This window comes from Diorhabda carinulata, chromosome 5 (genome assembly GCF_026250575.1).
Source record: "Diorhabda carinulata isolate Delta chromosome 5, icDioCari1.1, whole genome shotgun sequence".
NCBI classification, from domain to species: domain Eukaryota; kingdom Metazoa; phylum Arthropoda; class Insecta; order Coleoptera; family Chrysomelidae; genus Diorhabda; species Diorhabda carinulata.
This window is the reverse complement of record NC_079464.1, coordinates 16,931,435-16,956,284: the sequence shown is the minus strand read 5'-3', so window position 1 is coordinate 16,956,284 and position 24,850 is coordinate 16,931,435. Positions and strand designations below refer to the sequence as shown.

The 24,850-nt window shown below is 32.4% G+C and overlaps 1 protein-coding gene across 1 annotated transcript in view; it reads left to right on the top strand.

Moving 5' to 3' along the window:
* Positions 1-24,850, top strand: part of LOC130893886 (uncharacterized) — a 53,339-nt gene that overhangs the window by 6,973 nt on the left and 21,516 nt on the right. The window contains exons 3-11 of the mRNA XM_057800324.1: positions 1,314-1,504; positions 2,589-2,684; positions 6,842-7,059; positions 9,384-9,483; positions 12,935-13,060; positions 17,741-17,856; positions 17,950-18,080; positions 18,665-18,770; positions 22,913-23,064. Of these exons, the coding sequence (XP_057656307.1) occupies positions 1,314-1,504; positions 2,589-2,684; positions 6,842-7,059; positions 9,384-9,483; positions 12,935-13,060; positions 17,741-17,856; positions 17,950-18,080; positions 18,665-18,770; positions 22,913-23,064 (1,236 nt within the window). The remainder of the gene's footprint in view (positions 1-1,313; positions 1,505-2,588; positions 2,685-6,841; positions 7,060-9,383; positions 9,484-12,934; positions 13,061-17,740; positions 17,857-17,949; positions 18,081-18,664; positions 18,771-22,912; positions 23,065-24,850) is intronic.

Sequence of the window (24,850 nt, the reverse complement as noted above, 5' to 3'; positions counted from 1 at the left end):
ACCAATCACGCATAACACCACCACTCATGAAACTTTTCCCATACACACGACTCCGATGGATCTCTGGATGGATTTCTGCAGCACAATGGCATTCAGACTGTAGAAAACCAATCACACTTCGCAATTCACACTTGGCGGCAACGTCAATAAAGGCGGACATGTTTACGTAGCTATAGCACAATGCCGACTGACGCATTAATGTCAACAATGGAGGAGAGTGTAGTGCGAGAGTTTTGCAGTCGCCTATAGCGCATGCCCGCTCTCTTTTGCCCGAGTAGCGACTACACGGAGCGATCGAAGGCTGAAAAAACAACGGCTCTCGTATTTATGAACCATTGGTATTACAATGAATCAGAATCTAAATACTCAACGGTAGAAAAATAAATAATAGCAATAATATGGACAACCTGTAATATTCTAGTTTTTTTTGGTGTAATTTGGACTTAGGTTCGACTCTGCTCAAACCAAACGCACATGTTGATTTAACTACTCTTACTACTCTTTATTAATTATCACAAAACTACCACAAATGAAAGATAGACATTGAAATTGCTTATACTACAAATATGGTTCAGCTTTTATGGAATACTTAATTTGAACACTTCCTGCGACTATTTCGAGCGATTTTTACTTATTATTTCAAAGTTCAGTGAACTGAATTGCATACCATCACAGGTCAGAGACCGTTTTTTATTGTCATATATCGAATGGATGTCCTTTGCATAGCACATAAACTCTATATTATATTGGAATTTAAATACCGTATAATTACAGTAAAAAGTGCTATAATACACACACTTTTTGTGGAGTGAGTGTGATCACCCACGAACTTAATATTTATAAGTAAACTTGTACCTATAATCTAATGAGGTGACGAAGTAATATCTCTGTACAGGTCTCACAATCCGATTTAATGATGTTTACCCATGATTTACTTCATAGTGCTTAACCTCCAAATTTGTCGTTCAAGGAACAAAGATCTTTAATTCTACATTTTAATAATAACTTCTTCTTGTGCTATTTGCAAAGGGGACAAACAAATAACAGTGACCGGAATTATACCTCATTGCACCGATAGAAAATGAATATTTAGATAGAGATAGTCCCGTATATTTGAAAAAACCACTTCTCTTTAACCAAGAGATAAAAATAAAGGTCAAATTAAATTAATTGGACTACGAACTCACCATAATCTACAGATCTAGCCTTCAGTGACTATGAGCTGATTTTATCCAGTAATTTTAGGATGACTTCATTTTAATTTATAAGTGTTTGTTTTTAAAAAATTAATTCTTTTCTTTTTATTATTTTAGATATGATCCACTGGGCAAATGGGAGGACCACGAAGCTTGTTGGCAGATGCAGTATCGAGGATCACTTGGAGAAACTCTTCTTCATGTCCTTATTATGTGTGATACGAAGATCCATACTAGACTAGCTAGGACGTTAATAAAGTGCTTCCCCAAATTAGCCTTGGATGTAGTGGAAGGAGAAGAATATTTAGGTTTGAAATATTTCTTTATGCTATAAAAATTAAAATTTTCGATTGATATAAAAATCGATTCCTATGACAGAAATTGGGGTACGAAATTAGTTTAGTTACAAATATTTGTATTCCGTTCCGTTCAAGAACAACAGTTACAGTAAAATATATGTCTGTTGAACATGGACACTTAATCAGATTGTGGGAGAACAGATTTTAGCAATGAAGGTTTTGTGGTTTCTATCGCCTATCAATTGTATTGTATTAAAGATAATAGCCCTTTTTTAAAAATAAGCTTTTATTATTTGTTAATAGAATGAACTAAAAAGTTAAAAATAAACACTAATAAGAAATATAACAGTTCATAATTATATATTATACTAAAACTTATATAACTTATAAACCCACATACGAGTTCCTATGGCCATCTCACCCATCATCAAACCCTGGTTACAATCTAGTAACAAAGTACTCGTCAAGACGAATGGAATGAGCCCAAACTCGATGGGGTTGCGTCGTTCATTTAATTTCGGAGTTCCTATGGCCATCTTACTCATCATCAGACCCTGGTTACCATCTGATAACAAAGTACTCGTTTAGACGAATGGAATGAGCCCAAACTCGATGGGGTAGCGTCATTAATTTAATTTCCGAGTTCCTATGGCCATCTTCCCCATCATTAGATCAGCTCACAATAATATTCCATTGTCATCCTATTTATACATGCCTGCAAAATTCCGGCACAATCGGAGACCGGGAAGTGGATCAAATTTAACTTGCAAGATTTGATTACACCCAGCGGGATAGTTGGAACTAAATCAAAGCTTGTAATAACCACCCGATTTTTTAAAAACTACACATTGAATTTGTTAACAAATTCGTTCCTTGTATGCAACGGAGTGGAATAAATGATTCATAGTTTCCCGGATGTGAAGGAACTTTCCCAGCTAATAAATTTATTGGCGAGAGTATTTTTGAGAGTGTGAGGAAGGGTTCTTAGTTATGTGACCCATAATTCTAAATATTTGAGGTTTTCACTGAACTACAATAATTTCTTATACACATAATTGATTGTTTTGATGTATCATTCAATTGTATATTTTAGGGGCTAGTGCTCTACATTTGGCTATAGCATACAATAATAACGAATTAGTTCAAGATTTAGTCGAAGCTGGTGCGAATGTTAATCAAAGAGCTATTGGTGAGTATTTTGAAATAAAACATTTTGAAGATTCGATCAAAAGTATACTAGAAAAAAGCAAACGACTCAGTTTACAATTAATTAATTTATCTAAAAAATTGAAAATTATATTCCATAAAATAAATCCTATTATTAATAGGATAATAACATGAAACGTCAAAAAACCGTTTAAAGTCTAATCTGGATATTTTTTTCATATTGGAAAAAGTTTTAATATAATCAAATGTAAATAATGTGATAAGTTTGATTCTGTTATTTCGATGTAAGTTACTTAGATATCCAATACAAAGCCTATTACTAAAAATATCAACTTATTAACACTTCGCACTTACAAATAGAAAAAGGTCAATTAGGTCAAAAAGTTAGAAATGTATTATAAAATTCACGGTAGAATTTGTTCTGCTGGAATCTCTGTTTAAATATTTTAATGCTGTATGGAGCTTTATTATCCGCAGCGCATTTTTCCTTGTATAATTTATGGACGTCAGACAGTGTTTGAAACTCAGGCTGCAAAAATAATTTGCTTGAATCTTTCCGCAAATAATGCGATGGCAGTTTTGGCAAGATGTTAAAAAATAACGATATTGATTTTTGTTCTCTTTTTCAACTTTTTTTGGCAACAATTTGATTTCGGTAACTTCATGCATTCCAACACATTTACTCGAATTTACCCATTACTGACGAATCATATTATCCCAAGATTAAATGTATTCAAACTTGATTGTTTTCTGGCCATCATCGATGAAATACAGGAAGGAACCTTGGGTTTTTCTGCATCACTTGTCTTCACTTTGGTAATTTGTTTTCGCAGATTAGCATACACGTGAACCTTTCCCACGTCATCTTTGACCAGAATTCTTCAAACGCCGTTTTTTTTTTAATTTTTCGGTTATTTTTAAATCTCTGAATTTTATTTCAATCTAGGATATAGTTGTCCTTGCATTCTACGATTTCTTTTTTTATTTTTTCCGATTCTTCAGGCTCTGCTGTTAACTTTCGCCACGATCGATACTGTTTGATACCAAAGTTTTTTCAGTACAAAATTTTTCAAAAATATTAAAAATGTATCAAACTCATAAGGAATAATCTCAATTTCAACTCTGATTTTGCGATAATGTAATAGACAAAGTTATTTTATGAACATGTAGGTATTCTGGAAAAAATTGCTGATGTGTTTAGTGATCCTATAGTTTATTACAGTGGTCGCCAAACATTCGATCGCGAGCCACCGGTGGCTCGCGGGGTAATTTTGGTTAGCTCGCGGTGACGCTCAGAGGGTTGGCAACACTGAGTGCCTAGGAGCACTGCAGCCGATTAGTAATTGCCGGAGTTACACTTTTTTGTTTCGCAGACTGTTATTGTCACGCGTGTGGCCAGAGTGAGGTTATGTCTGTGCCGTATATGTTTAAATCACGTGTACACATTTAAGCTCTTTCCTTGTTTGTTTTTACTATGGTTAGTTCAAGCAAAAAACATAAAACCTATCACTAACATACAGAGTGGGAAACTGATTACTTTTTTACGCAAGTTAAAGATAAATGTGTGTGTATACTTTGTACTGTGAGTTGAAAAGAAAGGAAATGTTGAGCAGTGGAATTGAAAAAAAGATTATCCGCTGAATTTAGCTCTGAGAAGAGAGAAGGTGATGCAGTTAAAATCTCAGCTAAATGTATAACAGTAAATTTTTTTTAAAACACTAGACAAGAAAAAGACAGCTAGCGATGTATCATTTGGGTTTCCAATGCATTTTTAGTAGCTGCAGATGCATTATTTGATAACTTCAAAAACAAAACTGAGATCATGTCTGTTATTAAATCTGTTTAGCTTTCTGCTAATACAGTAATGCTAATAGTTGAAGTTCTGATTTAGCTTTACAGCTTAAAACTTTTTTTGATCGTTGTAATTATTTTTCCTTACAACTTGACTAATCAACTGATATAGTTGATACAGCTCAGTTGGCTATTTTTGTAAAAATGGTATTTGGAACAAAAGAAAAACTGGTAAATGTTGTGCCGCTTACTGGGCATACAACTGGAAATGATATGTTCTTAGCATTTAAAAGAAAGGATGTATTGCCTTGTGTCGTGAAGACAGTGAGATACCAACATTTTTGTCTTACCATTGCATCATACACCAGCAGTAACTGTGTGCAAAAGTTCTTAAATATGAACAATGTCATGAAAACAGTTGTCAAAATATTAAATAAATAAGAGCACATGCACTTCAAAGACGACTGTTCAGAGAACTAATTGAAGAGTTAGAATGCCAGTATGGTGATCTGTTGCTTCATATAGAAGTTCGTTGGCTGGTAGAGGCAGAGTTATGCAACGTTTCAAAAAGTTGCTACCTGCACTGGTGAAATTCTTGAAAGATTGGGGTGAGCATCTCATCGAACTGGTGAGATGCTCACCCCACTGATATAACTGAAAAGTTGATTGACTTAAACCTGCAGCTTCAAGGCAAAGATAAGAACATCGGCGAAATGATTTCAGATGTAACATCATTTTCAAACAAACTCGAGTTGTGGGAAAAGAATATCTCAGTTTCAATACAAGCACTTTCTTAGTCTGAAGCAGATCGTTGACAAACAAAATCCTCCACAACACCCCAGCAATAACCAAGAATACGTGGAAATTCTTTCATATCAAAACAACAATTTGATCAACGAATCCAAGACTTTACAAGCATATTGATTGTGGCATAGTTTGTCAACTCTCCCTTTGTAGAGATCGATGCAGAAGATTTTTCAGCTTGTGTTGTAAAATATTTTGGTAGAGATCAGGCTGCTGTTGAAATAGAAGTTGTTGATTCTCTCTCAACCACTGAAAATGTCTGGCCTCTAGTCCCCAAAGAAAAGTATTCAATTGTGGTTCGAGTTACATTGAGATTGAAAGCTATGTTCAGTTCTACATACTTGCGTGAAGCATCTCTTTCAAGTATGAAATTCATAAAAAACAAATATAGAAACAGATTGATTGATGAGCATTTGGACAACTGCATCAGAAAGGCGGCTACAACATACTCTCCAAATTTAAAGAAAATACTTGATGGCCCAAAAGATGTAATCACTGTAATGAACATTTAATTTTTTTTTTATACTTTCTATATCTTTTGATTAATACTAGAAATAAATGTTCGTTTGTAATAAACTAGTTTAAATTCCATTTTGTGAACTTTCTTTGGACCTATATCTCCAGGTAGCTCACTAAAATGTTTAAAAATACTCACCAACTCAAAAGTTTTGCGACCACTGGTTTAATACATGTCTAGGAGAACACAAAAGTAGGTAATTGATGTCTGTGTATAGCAAGCAACTTCAACTTTGTAAATTAACTGCTACGGATTATGAGGAGAGTTATTCAAATTGGGCTACTTATCCCACACCTGTTTAATGGGATTTTAATCTTGTGACCGAAGTGACCATGGAAAATCATTAATGACAATTTTTTAAAGAAAGTCGGTGCAATATGTGAACGTGCGTAAAGCGATGTGCAGTACATCATCAACATAACACTCAGTTCTTTTACGATCTCGAATAAAAACAAGTGGTGATTGGATAAGTCTTCCAAATTATAACTACAGAGCACATGCTTTTCAACAGTAAAACAAATATAACGTTGGTTCCTACGACGAATTTTTGTACGATAATCTTACTGCCAATATGTGCACTAGCTTAAGTGTTACAAACAGGATTCGTACTCGGGTAATGGCAAACGGTCTCGCAGCCCTACTTGAAGCCTTGACTCTCGGCGGTACGAATATATTGACTAGTTGGTCTTCTTCGTGCTTCTCTACCCTATTCTACCTACACGTATAGTCGTTAGTGCACTACAGTTAACACATGATAGACAATTTCGTGATGAAAAAAGCAAAAATTCGATAGACCACAATTTTCACCTTGGTCAAAATGTTATGGTTATATTTGTGACATTTTGATGCATGTTTGTAATTTTTTGGCAATAGTCAAAGATTGTGATTTTTTGGCAATAGTCAAAGATATAATGTCAATATTATTTTCTCAGTCTGCAGTTTTGATGTTCGAAAAAAACAAGGTCAAGAAATTATTCTTTCTGGTTGTAACACTTCTAATGTGACTAAGTATATTTAAGCTTAACAACAAATTTGTGAACACTGTTGTATTTTAATATCATTTCCAGGCAGTTTTTTTCTTCCGAGGGACCAACAACGACCTAAACCAGCTAAACATACTGATTATGAAGGTTTGGCATATTTGGGAGAATATCCTTTAGCATGGGCAGCTTGTTGCGCAAATGAGAGTGTTTATAATCTCTTACTTGATAGTGGAGCTAACCCAGACTACCAAGATAATTTTGGTAATATGATTTTACATATGGTTGTCGTCTGTGATAAATTGGTAAGTCTTGATGTCTCATATTTTCATTTACATTTTACTCTTCCATTTATTTTTGTTTCGTTTTCTTAAATAAAAACAAAAATAAAATAAATTCGTGGAAAAGAACTATCAAAAATATACTTTGTCTCTAACTAGTTAATTTTCAGGGAAAATAATGTATTTCAACTTTTTGAAATTTGATTTGATTTAATTGAAAAAAATAATTGAAATGCTTGGCGCACAGGAATTGAAAGTGAACTACATTGCAGTTAATAATTATAGTTCTTCCAATATCAACAATAACAATCAATAATTCATAAATACGCATGGCACTCATACCAAATTAAGAACTGAAAAATAATGTTTACTCCCCGTATAAAATTCGGTAAACATCTAACAAACCGTCAATCCACTGTTTACCAATCAAAACATCGAATCGTAAACAAAAATAAATGCATTTCTATTGGTCGAGGTTGTCGGAAGGCGTATTTCTTTGAATTTCTTTGAAATATTCCTGCCAGACAGTCTACGATAAGCAGTGGCGTGGCTTCGTGGTTTTAAACACAAAAGATTGAATAAACGGATGGCAATAACCGAATCGTCAAGGATAGTTCGATAGCGGCAAGATTATTTGCGTCAGATAAAAGGCTACCGAAGTTCTAATAGACGAATAGGGTACAAAAAGGGCTGCGTTCACGTCTGGTACCCTGTTTAAGCCAAACTCCCTTACAGGCAGGTACATTTTACTCGTCTATATATATTTTATAATTTAATATTCAGTTGTAGCAAGTTAACGAGGTATAATAATGATTTTTTTTAAGTTTCAAGTAGGACAATTAAGTGCATCTGTCTAAATAACGGCGTATATTCGATAGTCTTTTAACGAATACTTTTTCACATAAAATATACATATTTTTAAAAGTATATATAAAAATAATAAATTCATAAGATGCGTTATCTATGTCTATCGATCAATCAAAATTGTCGGCAAGAGTTTCGAACCAGTTTTTATAACCTGCAATTGATATTGGAAGAACTATACATCTCGACTAAGGATTTGTTCCATCTGATTTATATATGAGAAATATGGTGTCAAACATCTCTCATTCACATTAAAAACAAATGAGAGCTGTACAGAATATCAGGAACGTTATAGAATTTGAAAACCGAGGTAAAAGAAAAAATTGCAGCTACCTATGATTTCAGTTACTCATTGACGCGCCCCCACATTTCTCAGAAATCAAGTAAAACTGATAACTTCAAGGTGGATGATGAAAAATCTATTATATGAATGAATAAGTTCGGTTTGTCGTGTGAGATGGGCATTGCCATACAAAAATAAAATTTTGGACGGCAACTTGCCTTTTAAACTGTTCTCTACAGAGTGAATAAAGTCTGAAAGTACTGCTCCAAGTTTATTGTGCTACCAAATTAGATAGAATCAAGCAGAATCATATTTTGTCTATATCAAAAGACACTCACCATAATCTTTCTTGCTAAAGAGGTTTACAAGAAGAGAAAATAATTCGAAACCTTTATCGTTGAGAAAAAGTAGAAGATGAGAACAGCTTGGTGGGCATAGTGGGCGATCGCTATAAAAATGGAAACTCAAACTACTACAACTATTGACAAAGTCGCAAAGAATGAAGACATTTATGACATATGTCAATCTATAGTTGTGATAGATTCATAAACTAGCACATTAAACTATTAGATTTGTGAAGATTAACAAAAGGACTATACAGAGTGAGTTTTACGTATGGAGCGCCTCATTTATCTTGGAAACGGCTTGTATCTACATTGTTCTCAGATCTTTTCTTTTTCCGGAAACATAACGAACTTTGTTATTTCGAATGGATCCCCCTATGTATTTTATGTTTTTAGAAATCCTTGAGACATACAGTTTATTTTTCATCTTATATTCTCTATACCTAAATACAATCATTTTGGAGTTATAGCTACATTTACAGTATCTTCACCTTGCAATAAAAAGATGGATCTCTTTGCATCTGATGGCGAAATTAAAAGTTGTTCTTCCCAAGATCGAATTAGATTATTATTTTGTTTTTGATAAGAATAGGATTTTGTTTAATTTTCTTGTAAGTTGTATCATCTTTTAATAATTTCATCAATTATTATAATCTTCTGATTTCATAATAACAGTTTTATTAGATATATCTGCTTTCAAAATTTTAAGATCTCTATTTTGATGGATAAATTCTTTGGTTTCAGTTATATTTTGAGGTTTGATAATGTGATTTGCTAGGCGGAGCTTGATTCTAATCATGACTTTAATTGTTTTGGAAACGTATTCAACATAATCGAACTATTCTTTAAATTTTCAGGATATGTTTGGTTATGCTCTACGACATCCCAAACTTCCAGCTAGTAATGGTATTGTTAATAAAGCTGGTTTGACACCATTGACGTTAGCTTGCAAATTGGGTAAGACACACTTTCATTTATTCTCTTGAAATAAATCACTTTTGTTGTGTATTCTTCAAATTTGAATTACAACTTTTTCTGTAATTAATCTTACAATACTCTTCAATTTTATAATTTTATTGAAACTAAATCTAAAATTTAATTTTTCATTAAAATACTCAGCTTACTCTGTACGTCTGTCATGTTGGAATTATGTGATTAAAATTCATCCTTCATTTTATGTATTGACTTGAAAATTTACGGGCTATCCCTAAAATCAGTTCAAACCCAGCCGTGCAGAGGAAAATTTTTCCTAAATGAAGGTCATTTCTTAAAAAAATATAATCGTTACGATAATTTTATTGGAAGAGACAGACATTTTTGTGCGGATTATAGTTTTTATGAGAAATGATCTTGATTTAGGAGAAATTACCCTGCCAAGCTGTGTTTTGCGTGATTTTTGGGAGCGCCCGTGGTATTAACTTGAAAATTTGAGGAAAGAATAAAATATGAAAAAACAAAATGGCTCGACATTTGGTATCGGTTCTTCAATCTATAGGTCATCAATTTGACCCATAGTAACAAGACGGAAATAGTTGCTTGAAAAGCCTATCTTAACATTTGGTGGCACCTCCAGATTGACTGGTCTTCTTCGTACTTCTCTATCTTCTTATATCCTTCATAAGCACGCTTGACTATCATTGCGGTGCAGTTAATACAACACCCCAAAGGTTTCAAGGCAACGATATACTGTACGCATAGTAACAGGCCTATCTTCGTCTCCAAACCATTCTCCAGCTATTTGACACGTAGTAGCATCGGTTATGCAAAGCTAACTACGTAGTTAGAAATACTCTCGGCGGTAGAGTTAACATTATAGGTAATTTTGGAATAGGAAAAAAACTATGCTTTTTGGTACAACAGCAGATTTTGGACGACCTTCACGAAATTCATTCTGTAGCGAAATGCGACTACGATTGAATTCGGAAAACCAGAGAAACACAGGTAGCTCGAGATGGTGCTTCATCACCAAAAGTTGAGGCGAGTTGATCGGCACACTGCTGTTGGTTTAATCCATGTTGAAAATCATAAAAATAATCGCACGAAAATGTTCATGATTTAATTCCATTTTTGGATGAAGATGAATGTTTCAAGTATCTGTGAGCATTTGTATGACAACAGGCGCTGCATATGTTCACCATTAAAAATTAAGTTGGAATTTCTGAAGCCGTTGGCGATATTCATACTGAATACACTGTTTCTATCCCCACTACACCAACACTCACAATTGCCCTATCTGACGCGCGTTTCGATAACCAAGTTATCGTCTTCAGAGACTGAAGGTAAACTAAAATCTAATAACTTGACTTACCTGTTTTATACTAAATTTTCCCACCATTAAACCTTCTACCGCAAAAATTAATTCCAACGGGAAAAAATTTATTAGATTTTAGTTTACCTTCAGTGTCTAAAGACGATAACTTGGTTATCGAAACGCGCGTCAGGCAGTGTAGTAGTGGTGTGAACAGTGTATTAAGCACCATTAAGAATGTCAAACTTTATGATGATAATGTCAGATTTGACATATTTATATCAGTGTTGCCATATCTCAAAACTTATGTAGCAGCTCTCGTAACAATACTGTAAAATGCTGGCGTGTAAGAGTGGGGAAATTACAGTTTTAAGTAATCTTAATAATAATATTTAGTTATCAAAATTAGAATCAATTCAATGCCTTCTCACAACAGTGTTTTAGTGGTTATAGCATGAATACTTAATATTATATCCATTTATTTTTAAATTAATACTCAGATCCTTTTTCGTTACTATATGACGACATTACCTACTAGCTTAACTAAGACTCAGATTTTGGCTTTATTTTCAGTTTTCTAATACACATTTAAATGTAGTTTTTCGAGGGCACCCGCTATTATATATGCAAAGTGTGCAATGCACGCCATCCTTTAGAAGCGCCAATACCTAGGGTAAAAAAAATAATTTCCACCGTTACTATCGGCGAGGAGAAAATTTAAACCAAAACTGACTATCAACACAGAGATGGGACCCTTCATGCACGAAAAACCACCTTTAAAATTACCTTTTCTTAAAAATTATAAAACAAACTTTAAGCTCTCTAAAAAAACGATTTGACTTAAATGAGTATGATAATATTTTAGGATTCAAATTGAGAGACAACGATCTTTTAAAATGTTATTTTCTTTAAGAACGACTGACAGATCAGTTTAATAAGGATATAGACTCCAATAATTTGTTTAATGAAATTAAAACGTTAAAGTTGTTTTCATTACCTAAAGATACTGACCTCACTCAAGTATTTTACGATATATATTTTAAAACAATTTAATTTCCACTCTTCCAAACGCAGGCATTTCACTAAGAACTTTTCTGACATTTCCTTTACCTTCTGGCGAGTGATCTTTCTCAAAATTAAATATTATTTTAATATCGACAAGAAAGATTGTCTGGGCTAACAATATTAGCAATTAAACAAGAAATTTTTGATGGTATGAATTCTAGGAATGTTATTAATGAATTTGAAATAGCAAAGTCTCGGAAAATATCGCTACTACAATAGCTATTTTTAATTTCTCTATTGTACTATTTTGGACTTTGTAACGAAGTTACCTAGGTATTTTTCATCAGAAGTATCTGCATATTTTTAAAAAATAAGTGGAGAGTAGTATTGAATTTTCTTGAATATGTATGTTATTTATCATTTTCTCCGCATAATTATTATCTTTCAATGCAGTTTTTGCTTTTTGAACATCTAAATTCAGGATCTGATAGTTGGATAGATCTATCAGCCAAACTTATTATCACTGATCTTTTTTGTAACATAGGATGACACGAATTGAAGTTTAAATATCTTGAGGACCAAGTTGATTTCGTAAACCATTCTGTTCTTATGTTATTGTTAATTTTATATAATGTATAATGTATTTTTTATGATAAGAATTTAATTTTTTATATTTTCAATTTGATTTTTTGGTACGTCAGTAATGCAAGATCAGGTTTCTGCTTCACTTCGAGCACCTACCTACCTACCTACCTACTTTAAACAAAAATAATAAAAAAATGCCTTATGAATGCCAAAATAGTTTTTTACACACAGCCGCCAGTAGCCCTTACGGAGGCCCTGAGTCTTTCTATTAATAATTAAGCTAGATTGTAAACATAAAACTGAAATATGGCAATGCTGTTTTTGTCAGAACAGATTGAGTCTCGAATATATTTCATTTTTTTTTTCGCAAAAATGAATTATTCCTAAAATAAAAAAGTAGAAAAGTAGATTAGAATCAGTGAATATTCTTTTAAATTAAAAACAAATCATTTTATTTCATCAAATAAATAAATAAATATAAAAATGCTTAATTGGTTTAAGTTGTAATCAAGCATATAATATCAAATTATCATTAAAAGTTTACATTGTGAACTATTTTATGTATTCTAGGTCGGGCTGAAGTATTCAGAGAAATGTTAGAGCTTTCTGCCAAAGAATTTTGGCGATACAGTAATATTACTTGCTCTGCATATACCCTTAATGCTCTAGATACTTTATTACCTGACGGCAGCACAAGTAAGTCGAATTAATATCAGAGCAACAGAAATGTGAACGCCAGTTGTAGTTTAGTAGTTAATTGCTGATTAAAATGTGATAATTCATAAGAAATATTCTAAATTGTAAAAAATGCTTTTACACAAGAAAAATCTAACGAATACTACGAACTTGTCAGGAAAATTATTTTATGTAGTCCTCTGAAAGTAGAGAAAATATGTAGTATTCTTTATTAAGTGAACGTATTGCAGAGGAAAATAAAGATTTTATTGCCTTAGAAGGGAGAGAAGTTGGGTGGGTACTTTGTGTCCATATTTAGACTCGTTAAACTTTATCCTTCCTGAAATATATTAGTGATATTATGAACGATATAAGTTGGAACCTATGCTGAAAATTTGCCCAGATTGAAATTGACCATTTATGGTAATTAAACCAAACCTGAAATATTTTAATTTGACCATCCAATATAAACGAATTTAAAAAATTGATAACATTTAAAATGGGATAAAAGAAACGAATAAATCATACTCAAACAGAAATGGAGGGATTATTTTTTGAGTAGGTATTATGTCCTAGGTTGACAAAGTTATTGAAAATATAATCCCGAGAAAAGGTCCAGGGATTTGTGAGGAGAGAAAAGTGTGTAATTACTGCACTCAGATACGAGTTATCAAATTTAGATAACGATATTGTTATTTTTTCGAGAGAAATGAAAAATATGCAAAAAATTCATATCTACATGCTTTCCCAAAACATCCGTATTCAGGACCATTTATTAATATTTCAATATATCATTAAAAGAACCCATTCCCATTGATCCTATTAAAACCAATTTGATCATAATGAACGAACTTTCCTACTGATATAGACCGTGAAGCGGGTCTTGTTGTATAACTAGAATCTAATGTTTGGCGGCTGCGCCGGGTACATTTCCTACAAGGTGGCAATTTCGTTCTATTGCTTTTATAACCTGTTTACATTAAGTGGTAACTGTTTGTATGGATAATGTCTAAGGAGATTTTTTTGTTTGCGGAAAACTAGAAATTTTCAGTAACTGAAATTTTTGGAATGGGATAATACTATTTAAATTAGGCTCTAGCAGCTGTGGCAGTCAATAAATAATTTGATGTTAGGGTGTTCAGAATTAGTGAGTATTTTACTGAATTATCTCGACTGTTTCTACAGAAACCGATGAGTTACTGTTTCCACGGAGTCACAGTGCGGAGACCTCATCAGCGTTTTTCATTTATATAAAAATATTTTCTCATACATTTTTAGTCAGTTGCAGTCAGTTATAATAAATTATAAGTTGGAATTTCTGGAACCGTTGGTGATATTCATTCTGAACACACTGTTTATACCACCACTACTCCAACACTTATCAAACTGTTTTTTACCTTCAATCTCTGAAGACGATAACTTTGTTATCGAAACGCGCGTCAGACAGTGTAATTGTGAGTTTTGGTGTAGTGGTAGTGTAAACAGTGGGTACAGTATAATCAATTCTATTTATTTTTTTGATTGTGATTAAGTGAATAATTGTGTGAAATAATGTTTTTAAAAAATACATTTCAAGTTAAAAATTTTAAAGTAGTGTTAAGTACTAGTGAATAATTTAGTGAATAGTGAACACTTTAGAGTATTTAGTGTAAGGAATTTTCGTGATTGAGATACACCGTGTATATAAATACAAATCGCCGTTTAAAAACTGTTTTAATAAATAAAAACATTACATTGATGTTAGAAGTAAAATATCATAGATAAATAGTTACGTAAAATGGCCAAGAGACTAGCTGATAGAACTAAAATCAGAAATGGAAAATCGCGGGTTGAAAACGTCCGGTAAGAAGAATAAATTAGTAGAAAGACACAAATTGGCATGATCCAGAAATATTTCTGTTCAAAGAGGAGACTTACATCTTAATCTCGTTGATTTTTGCCACAGAGAAGTAGTTTTCGTCTATTAAAATGATATTTTTTGCTAATATGAATGACACGCTTTCTGATATGAAGAGCGACATTTCTGTTAATATGGACAATAAGATTTTGACCGTGAAGGACGATATTTTTGCTATTATGTATGATAAGATTTCAATTATGAAGAACGATATCTCGAATATGAAGAACGATATTTCTGCTGTTATATAATCATTGAAAATTGACATTGTCGCTGATGTCGAGAATCGTATTGTTTTTATAACCTGTTTACATTATGTTTTATAGAAAATTTCTAAGGACTTTTCATTTTGGGACCAGAGAGTCCCAGTAAACGAAATTTTTAGAATGGTATAGGGTAATTCCGGGGGAGCTGACCCCAGTAAATTTAAGACTTATTGAATAAAACATTGAATTTCTACAGAAAATTGAGCCCTCATAAAAAATCAAAGAAAAATCTCTTTAATAAATGAAAAATATATCATTCTAACCTTTTAAAAAAACTAGGATTGGCCATCTCTTCGATGGTATGATAAGTACTTACTTTGACTTTACCTTGTCCATCAGATCTTTTAACTCCTTTTTTATCTTATGACCGCAATAAGCAAACCTCAAACTTGGTACAATTTTTATTCACCCAGAGCATTTAAATATTGTACTGTATTTAATCTAATACAACTTAGGAATTACCTTTCGTTTCTTAAGAGTCTTCTATGCTTGAGTCTATCAGACTTAATTTCTTTCTTCATTTTCGAATTTTCTTCCTTTATTTTCGTTTTCATTTTCCTCAATTTACCGTTTTCAAATATGCTCTTCAGATGTCAAAAGAATGCTTAGTGTTTGGCTCGTTTGAGGGCTTGATTTAATTCTACAGATGCTGGTTGGTCCACCGTCTGATTGGATCTGTTTGGGCTTGGATCTGAAATTGATTGGTTCTGCACGGCATGTCCTATGTTTCTCTCAATAAGATGCTCAATGTTTCCTCTAAAAAGATACTCCGGAATGGCTCCTGGATTTTTCGGGAAAACTCCTGCTGCCGTGAACCTGATATTGCATTTCCACTTGCCGCTGTTTTTCCCCAGGCTTGATTTACTATGAAGCCAAACTGTTGTCTTTTTAGATGGCGTTCTGTTTCATCCATAGCCTACAAGATTCATAGAAGTAGGTTTTTAGAGACAAAAACATCTGAAGATGATTGGATGTATGTGAAGGCAACGACAGTAAGATGATGTCATTATCATTATCAAACTCTAGCATTTTAACTGAACTACTGTGCGTAGAATGGTCATCCAGCAAATGAAGCACTTTGCCATCTGAGGTTATGTAGGCAGATTTTTGGGACATATAAATTACTGAGTCTGAAAGCGGTCCATCTTTATATTCCGGTTTTTCCCTTTGTCCTTTCATAATGCACACCAAAGACATAAAATTACCTTCAGCATTACAACAACCCATTGTGGTCCATCTTTATATTCCGGTTTTTCCCTTTGTCCTTTCATAATGCACACCAAAGACATAAAATTACCTTCAGCATTACAACAACCCATTGTGATTGTTTTTCTGTGGACGTTGATATAGCTACAACTTTGGAGCCTTTTTCATCAGAAACATGACCTGGTAGATTATTTAATTGCAACCCGTACTCGTCTATGTTGTAAATATGGTCGGGTTTATGTATTTAGTTATAGACACTGAGAGTCCTTTTAAGAATTTCAAAGTAGGGCTTACTTCTGATGTAGGTATAATTAAATCTGTGTTTAATTCCTAACTACTTTAAAGGAACAGTTTTTAAATCATTTATAGTCAAACGAAAGCTTTGTGACCGCGTGTCTTTTATATGTCTACACCAAAGGTTGATGATGGTTCCATAGGTTCTTTTATGTAATTGTTTTGTTTTAATCTTCTTTCTAGTATTTTCGTGAAAAATTGTAAATTAAAGAGGCCCCTAAACAGTTATCCCGCCATTTTGTACTTCTTCTATGGCATTTTTTAAATCGTCTTCAATCCAGGTACTTCGATTAGCAGCCGCTTTCTTTTGTCTCGATTTGGGATATGTGGAAAATATTGAGGCTTGAAAAACACTATGATCATCTCTTCCGATTGTTCGGGGAGATGGCCATATCAAGTAATTGAGCATTTTCTCAAATTTGTAGGTTATTTCGAGGTTGGAACATCGGGCAAATCTTTCACTTCATAAGAAAGCACGTAAACAGACAAAACTTTCAAAATATTTTTTTGACCAGTTAATATTTTAACCCTTTAACTTAAATCGAATGTTTGTTTCATCAACTCTTGTTGTACGTTCTGAAACGAATTAAATAGAAAATTGCATTCTTTATAAATGCAAATGAATGAAAAAAAACACACACAAAACAATAAACTAGTGTATCAAGAATTAGTGAATAGTTTAGTGTATTTACTGTTAGTTTATAAACGAATTACGTAAGTAAGATACATAGTGTGTATAAATTCACCCTGCCCTTCAACAACTGTTAAATATATAAGAACATTACGTTAATAATATTTTTAGGCTTTAACTGAAAGCAAACGATTATGTTTTATTCAGTTTGTAAGTTTCTTATACATATGTGGTTCAATAAAATTTTATATACAGTAGGAATCTTTATTCACGATGACCAAAAAAAACCTCAAAAACCCAAAAAATATTTTAATTAACTTCGTTTTAGTGAAATTCATCTACATCTCAGATTGTTTAAGTATTTTTTGTTATGGTGATTTTTCCTTACGAAACCTAAAATATTTTAGATTGGAATTCCGCCTTATTTATTATTTTGAATGGAACCAAAGAAGCACATTTGGACATGTTAGATGGTGGTATTATTCAACGATTACTTGAGGAAAAATGGAAGACTTTTGCAAGGGTAAGGTAGTATAAAATCAAATTTTTCTATAAATAACTGATAATTGAAAGTTAATTTACAAATTTTATTTTGACTAATTTCAAATTTTTTTAGAATCAATTTCTTAAAAGGCTTCTCATTTTAGTAGTTCATTTAATTTTCTTGTCATTGGCTGTGTATATGAGACCTGACGATCCAGATGTGCCTTTATTAGAGTGGTCTGATGATCCAGCCACTATTGCTAGGTAAAAACTTTTGAATTTTATCTTCCTTCCTACTAAGCACACATATTTTCTACGAGACATTGTTATTTATACAACAAATTATTTCGGTGACTGCACATAATTATAAAGTTCATCAATCCTATTTGAATCATAAATGAACACTCTTCAATGTGAAAATATGACCAAACGTCAAACCTCCTTCGAATGACAGCAACTCAATTCCCATTTCTATAAATGGGACGGTTACTTTTTAAGATTTCTTAATATATTAAATTAATATATTAGCCCACTCTGTATAATCGTAACAAATACTGCCAGAACATTTGGAAATAATAATTTTTGTGATATAAAATTCTTTGTCTTTGAACTTCTTTATGAAAATTTGAAGTTACATACCTAAAAGTTAAAGATATAAATTTTGAAATTTTTTGATAATATTTTCGGAAAAATCAATAAGTGATATGGAAATAAATGATATAAAATAAATGTTTGGATTTAGAACCGCGAGCATCGAAGCTGACCATAATACACATTCTGCATTCCTTATTTCTGAAAATATTCTTGATTACAATATCGGGCAATCAATTTTATATCAATTATTGTAGATATTCTGCGGAAGTGGGAACAATATTAGGTGTCTTGAGCTACGTAATTTTACAACAAGGAGATGAAATCAGAAATCAAGGCATTTGGGCTTTTCTGAAACAACAGGTAAATTTTTAGATTACTTACTGTTTAAATATGATTTCCCCTAAAAAGCATAATATTTCTTTCCATTTTTCAAACAACAGAATGCTTAAATATATTGAGATGTACATTACATTTCACTTTAATTTACGATTTATTATTGAAGTCATTCTCAAACTTGTGCTGCTATATTTATTTTACAATCTTGGTCTACATTAAGATTTCTTGATATTAAAAGTTTCAATTATTTCAACTATTAAGTCTTTGGAAGTGAATATTTCTAACGAGAATTTAAATTTTATCTTCACTCATTTCATACGATTTCATATTATATCACACATCAATTTACATGCATTTTATGACAGAGATACTTTTGAAGAACTTAGCTTTAAGATATGACCTAAAACATTATTATTCTGTTCAAAAGTTTGGGTTTTGTAGCATTTCTTATGGAATTAACTTAAAACTAGTATTATTTTGACATGCTACCGCCCTCCAATATACTTTTAGAAAAATGTTTCAACGTTTTGGTAACTATAAAATTTTGTTGTAAACCTAGAAGGTGATCTCAATATTGATTCAAACGATACAAACCACTTTTAGTAGCTTTTAGTACAGCCATTCAAGCTTAAAATCGACCGAAACCTCGCAATTTTAAAGACCTTCATTGATCTTCTTGAAAATTTGGAATTAAGTTCATCTTACCCTCCTCTTCAAACCTGACTTGGTCGCAAAGTATGCTTTTTATTTTTAAGGGGTGGAAATCACCCCTTACTCCAATAAATTGAAAATTAATGAATTAAAGCGGTAATGGGCTATAGTTATGTTCAAATATAATAAATGTTGATTGTTTTGTATCATGACTTTACCTTATCACTTTACTTTATCATGACTACCCTTTAGAACAACCCCTTATACAAAAATTATTTAAAAAATGTGGTAAAAACCATGAAAGTTTGTTTTATTTTGGATCGTAATAGAAGAATTTTTTTTTCTTCAAGTATAAGAAATCTGACCCTTAATATTTTTAATAACGCAACCACCAAAAACCACCCCTCTGATTGGAAAAAATTGCAAATCACTAAATGGAAGCAATTATAGGGCTCATTATGTTTAAACATGTGAAATGATTGTTGTTTTTTTACATGTAAGTAATATTTTTATTTTTTATATGTAACTACCCTTAAAAAACTACCCTAATACAGTTATTTAAAAAACGGCTGAAAGCATGAATTCATTTTCGATTTTGCGAGAATTTTAATATAAAAGGGTAAAAACATTCTCCTTTAGCATTGAAATCAATACTTTAAACGCTTAAATCTTGTTTAATTTTCAAGCTTGGGGAGTTTAAAAAAAAGCAGAAAAAATTCCACATTAAGCAAATTTTTTCAAAATATACGTGTTCCAAACCATTCAAACTTTTGGAACATGTTGCTATTGTTTAAACAAAGATAATTTCACATGGGCTACGATAAATTTTAATTTTGCCGCTCATGGTATCAAAGTTACATTTTTTTTTTCAAATTCGAGTTACTTAACTTATTTTCGTCATAACTCGCTTAATTTTCATGCTAGATTAGATTAGACTAGACTAGACTTTTTCTAGAAAATGCGTAATTTTCGAGTTTTTTCTGAAAAAATGAAAAAAATGTCGAAAAACGTGTTTTTTTTTTAATTTTCAATCGCGAATAACTCAGAAATTATTGAGTTAAATAAAGAACTTCATTCCACATTTTCTTCATAAAATTCAATTCTCTATCGATTCCCGGTTATTTTCAAATTTTAAATTTCCACGCCCGAATTAGGGGGGCATTCACCCCTGGGGTGAATTAGAAGCATACATTGGCACCAAATCAGGTTTGTTATTTGCATCATTTTTGAGCTTCTGAACATTTCAAACTAACCATGGAGGTCTTTAAAATTGCGAAGAGATTTGCTTGGTTCACTGTACTATTTGTAATATTTTAGTTCAAACATGGTTAAGTAAATTCATAGAGTGACATCCCCCTATCAAGTAGAATTAGTGTGTATCAGTTAGTTTCCTTTAGTTTCATTGTTTACAAGTGAATTTATTGAGAAATATATAGAAATAAATATTAAAACATTAATTAGTGAGTTTATAACAATTACTGAAGTCTATGAGAGCCGATGTACGCTTCTGCATGATTAAATTTGTATAAATAATCCATCTTGCGAAAACAATAAATTGTTGTTTTGAACATTTGTATCTTACGAGTTTTTTCACATATTTATCAGCCAACTGGACTGGCTTTGATGAATTGATGATAGAAAAAGGTAAAGTGACAGAAGCAGCCTATTTTAGTAAATTTAAAGATGAACTCTCTAAAGAGAAGTTTCAATGAAACTGTTTTGGTGAATATAATCAAGAATCAAATAGAGGAATTTTACCAAAAAATCGATGAATCTCTCTTATCTTTTAAAAACCACTTGTCAAATATGGTGGAGAATAAAGTCCATAGCTGCAAGGTGTAATAAAAAACTGTGATTATACCCTTACCAATATAAGCGGAGCTTATTACTCAGCGATCTTAAAGAAGTCTGGTTCAAATGTTATGATCAAACGCAAAGATTCAGCGCTGACTAACTCTAAAACTCGATCGGATATCTTGCTACTAATGAATACTCTTGACAAAGGTCTCAACTTTGCAAAACTTAAGAATCTATGAGATGGTGGCGTAGTCGTTGAGTGCACGATTATTAAATGAATTAAAAAGTTTAAACAGCTTGCAAATGACGAATTATCTGGCAATTATGATATTAAGGTTCACTGAATCCTCGAATAAGGATCTCTGGACAGACAAAGAAGCACTGAGCTGATAGCTTGATTAGTTTTCTAATTAAGCAAAATGGGAACGTTTTCTCGGAAAATTCTATTATTGATGTAATAAACATCTGTGCTCTGAAAAGAAATGATAAGATCTTTCAAGCAAAGGTATCGTTGGAAGATAACTCCTATAAGAAGGCTACGCAAGAAGGTAATTTACTGGTCGGATATGATTGCTGCCCAGTTTATAACGCCATTGAGTTAAGGATGTGTTTCAAGTGTTGTGGTTTTGCGCATTTCGATAAAAGCTGCAATAAACTGTCCCAAATGCGCTGGTGACCACAAAATTAGTGACTGTAATGTATCAGACTCAACTTCATTTAATTGTTTTAATTGTATTTCCAATTGTGGGATTCACAATGCCCATGTTTTATAGATAAACTCTTAAAATTTAAATCTGATTTGTTTGGCATCAAATAGCAATTACGACCGGATTTGAATGGTCCTGTAGACTCAAGCGGAGGTTCTGCTTATGACCGGACACAACTATTTAACTTTCCACCTAAAAAAATCGGTTCACCATCTTCTATCAAAATGTTCGAGGCATGAATACTAAAAAGAGAGATATTTGAGAGAGTTTCATCTTTAAGGCGGAGAGAGGATCCAGGTCATAAGTTAAATCTTATCGTTTCTATCAGTCTATCGTCCTTCTTGAGGGGAGCCGACTGATCTGCTCTGCATAATCAGACAACTAGAAAATGCTATAGAGTTGGAATTTTATAAATATTGAAGGTACGTTCTTCAATACGTCAAGCTATTCCATCCATGAAATATCCGCAACCCTGGAGAGGCACAACAAAATCAATCTTGGTGACAAAGCAATAACTACAAAGTCGGGAGACGGATACCTACGAGTCGGCTACTATGGTCATTAATAGTCGTTCAATTTATTACAGAGCTAACCAGCATAGGCTATGAAATCTGCAGATAAACTGATAATCTGGGGATCATCGTGCAGGGTAATAATGATAATAATACTTTGTGGGATCAAATGCAATTTGTTCTATTATCACTTAGACATGGTATATCAATGAGAGTCTGAACTTAAACCACTCAAAGACAGCCCTAGTGTCATTTACAAAAATGGTCTGAGTGTCTGAAACACCTCAGATTGAAAGAAGTTGTACTATCTGCTAATCAGAAAATAATCGTTTTTCAATCTATTGGTTGCTAATAATCTTAAAAAACTATTAAAAAATTAATTAGAAATGAAACATTCCGCTTTTACAGCGTTCAATTGTATCTTTTCTCTCGGAAAAACTAATCGTTTTTCATTTTTTTTATGTTGAAAAAATACTTACAAATTTATTTTATTTTTCAGTCCAACTCTCCTCCAAAAACGATATTTTTGATATCAAATCTTCTTATACTTTGCTGTATTCCATTTAGATTATCTGGAGATAGAAATACAGAAGAAGCTATCTTATTATTTGCGGTACCCGGGTCTTGGTTCCTCTTGATGTTTTTTGCTGGGTAAGACAAAATAATCATTATAATGTCTGTTAAAACTTTTTACGGCCGGCTTCATAATCCTACCTTAACTGGCACTTTAACTAAAGGTTCTTTTAGATTAAAGGGCCCTTTAAGTTAGTTATTAAAGTGAAGTGGTCCAATAACGATTTGTAACGGTCTCTAAGTAGAAGCTTCTTTAAGACGTTAAAAGAAGGTTCACAAGCCAAGGTGTATTTTTTAAGTTTTTTTTAGTTACTACAGACCTGTCCTTTTCCAAAATGTTTTATTAGAAAAAGAAAATGAATGAAACTTAGAAGCGTGTGCTGGAAGTGTTTTATTTTGTCGGTAACATTTATTTTGACTTGATCTTTGGTGACGTGTGGTTGTGTTTTGTATTTAGCCACTACATACTTCATTTCCATTTCATTTCAATTATTTTATTCAAATATTATTTTTATATGTTTTAATTTTTTTTGGGAAATATGTAGATTTTTAGATCGTTGTACATACCATAAAGAGAAACATTCTGAAGTAAATTATCACAAATTGTAATTATTCATTGAAAACACTAACAGGAGATATTAAAACATAATCAGACGTTTCTTGAAGAACTAATGAATAAATAAACAAAATATAAAAACATTTGTACTATATACTATCGAAGATCATATTACTGACATAAGAAAAAACTTGAAAGAAATTAAGAAAATTTTTTATCTAGTAGGCTACTGTCAAATAAGCTACTACTTGATATTCAATCAAAAATTGCAAGCGACTTGATTTGTTAATGTCAGTTTGCTGTTAATATTTTCAAAACCTGTCATCAATAATTATCACGTCGTATTTTCAAGTGCATTTGATGTATAGTTTGGCTTCTGGTAACTCGTCAGACGCCAAATGGTTGTATAATGAACGCTTTCTGGGCAGAATTGTATTCGGCTTCTGTGAGGGTTGATTGCAGCTTACGGGAAAAAGGTGTGTTTACAAAAATTGAGTCATCTAGTTTCCATTATTTTTTATAAAATGATATTTTAGGAAGTGTCTCATCTAAATAAGGTGGCGAAGGGCAACAATGAACTATACAAACACCAGCTTAAGAACAAATGCATTAGATGCAGTTGATGCTGATCCGACAACTTAACGTATCAACGACAACTCTTCATAAGATTTTCCAGGAGCAACTTCTTTAACCCTCTCACATACAGAAAGTGCATGCCATGGTAGTAGAGGATTATTCACCAAGACTGGCCCAAGCTCGTTGGTTTCTAGATAAACAATGAGTTGATAATACATTTGTTGGAAAAGTACTGTTCACTAATGAAGCTGGTTTCACACAAGACAGTTTTATTGATTCCCATAATTTACATTTATGGACATGAAAATCCTCACGGTACAATTCAAAGAAAAAAAATCAACATCGATGTTGAGTTAATGTGTGGTAGGAATAGTAATAATTTAGTGAGTCCATATTTTTTTGATAATAACCTAAGTGGTCAAGGATACTAAGAATTTCTCCAGAATGATTTCCCATCTCTAGATATTCGCAAAGGCGTGTAAAAACCCATGTTAATACCATTTTTACTAATAGTTGGATTGGTTCGGGAGGTCTATTTGCACGGCCATCACGTTAATCTGTATAAAATACAATGGATTTTTGGGGATATCTTAAAAACTTGGTATATGCAGCACGGGTTAATACAAGAGATTATCGATAAAAAAATCTTCCATTGTGACGCTATAAGGTACAATCTTGGAATGATCTTCTAGCTTAAACCCCAGAAGTGTGAAGAAATGCAGGTGCCCACTT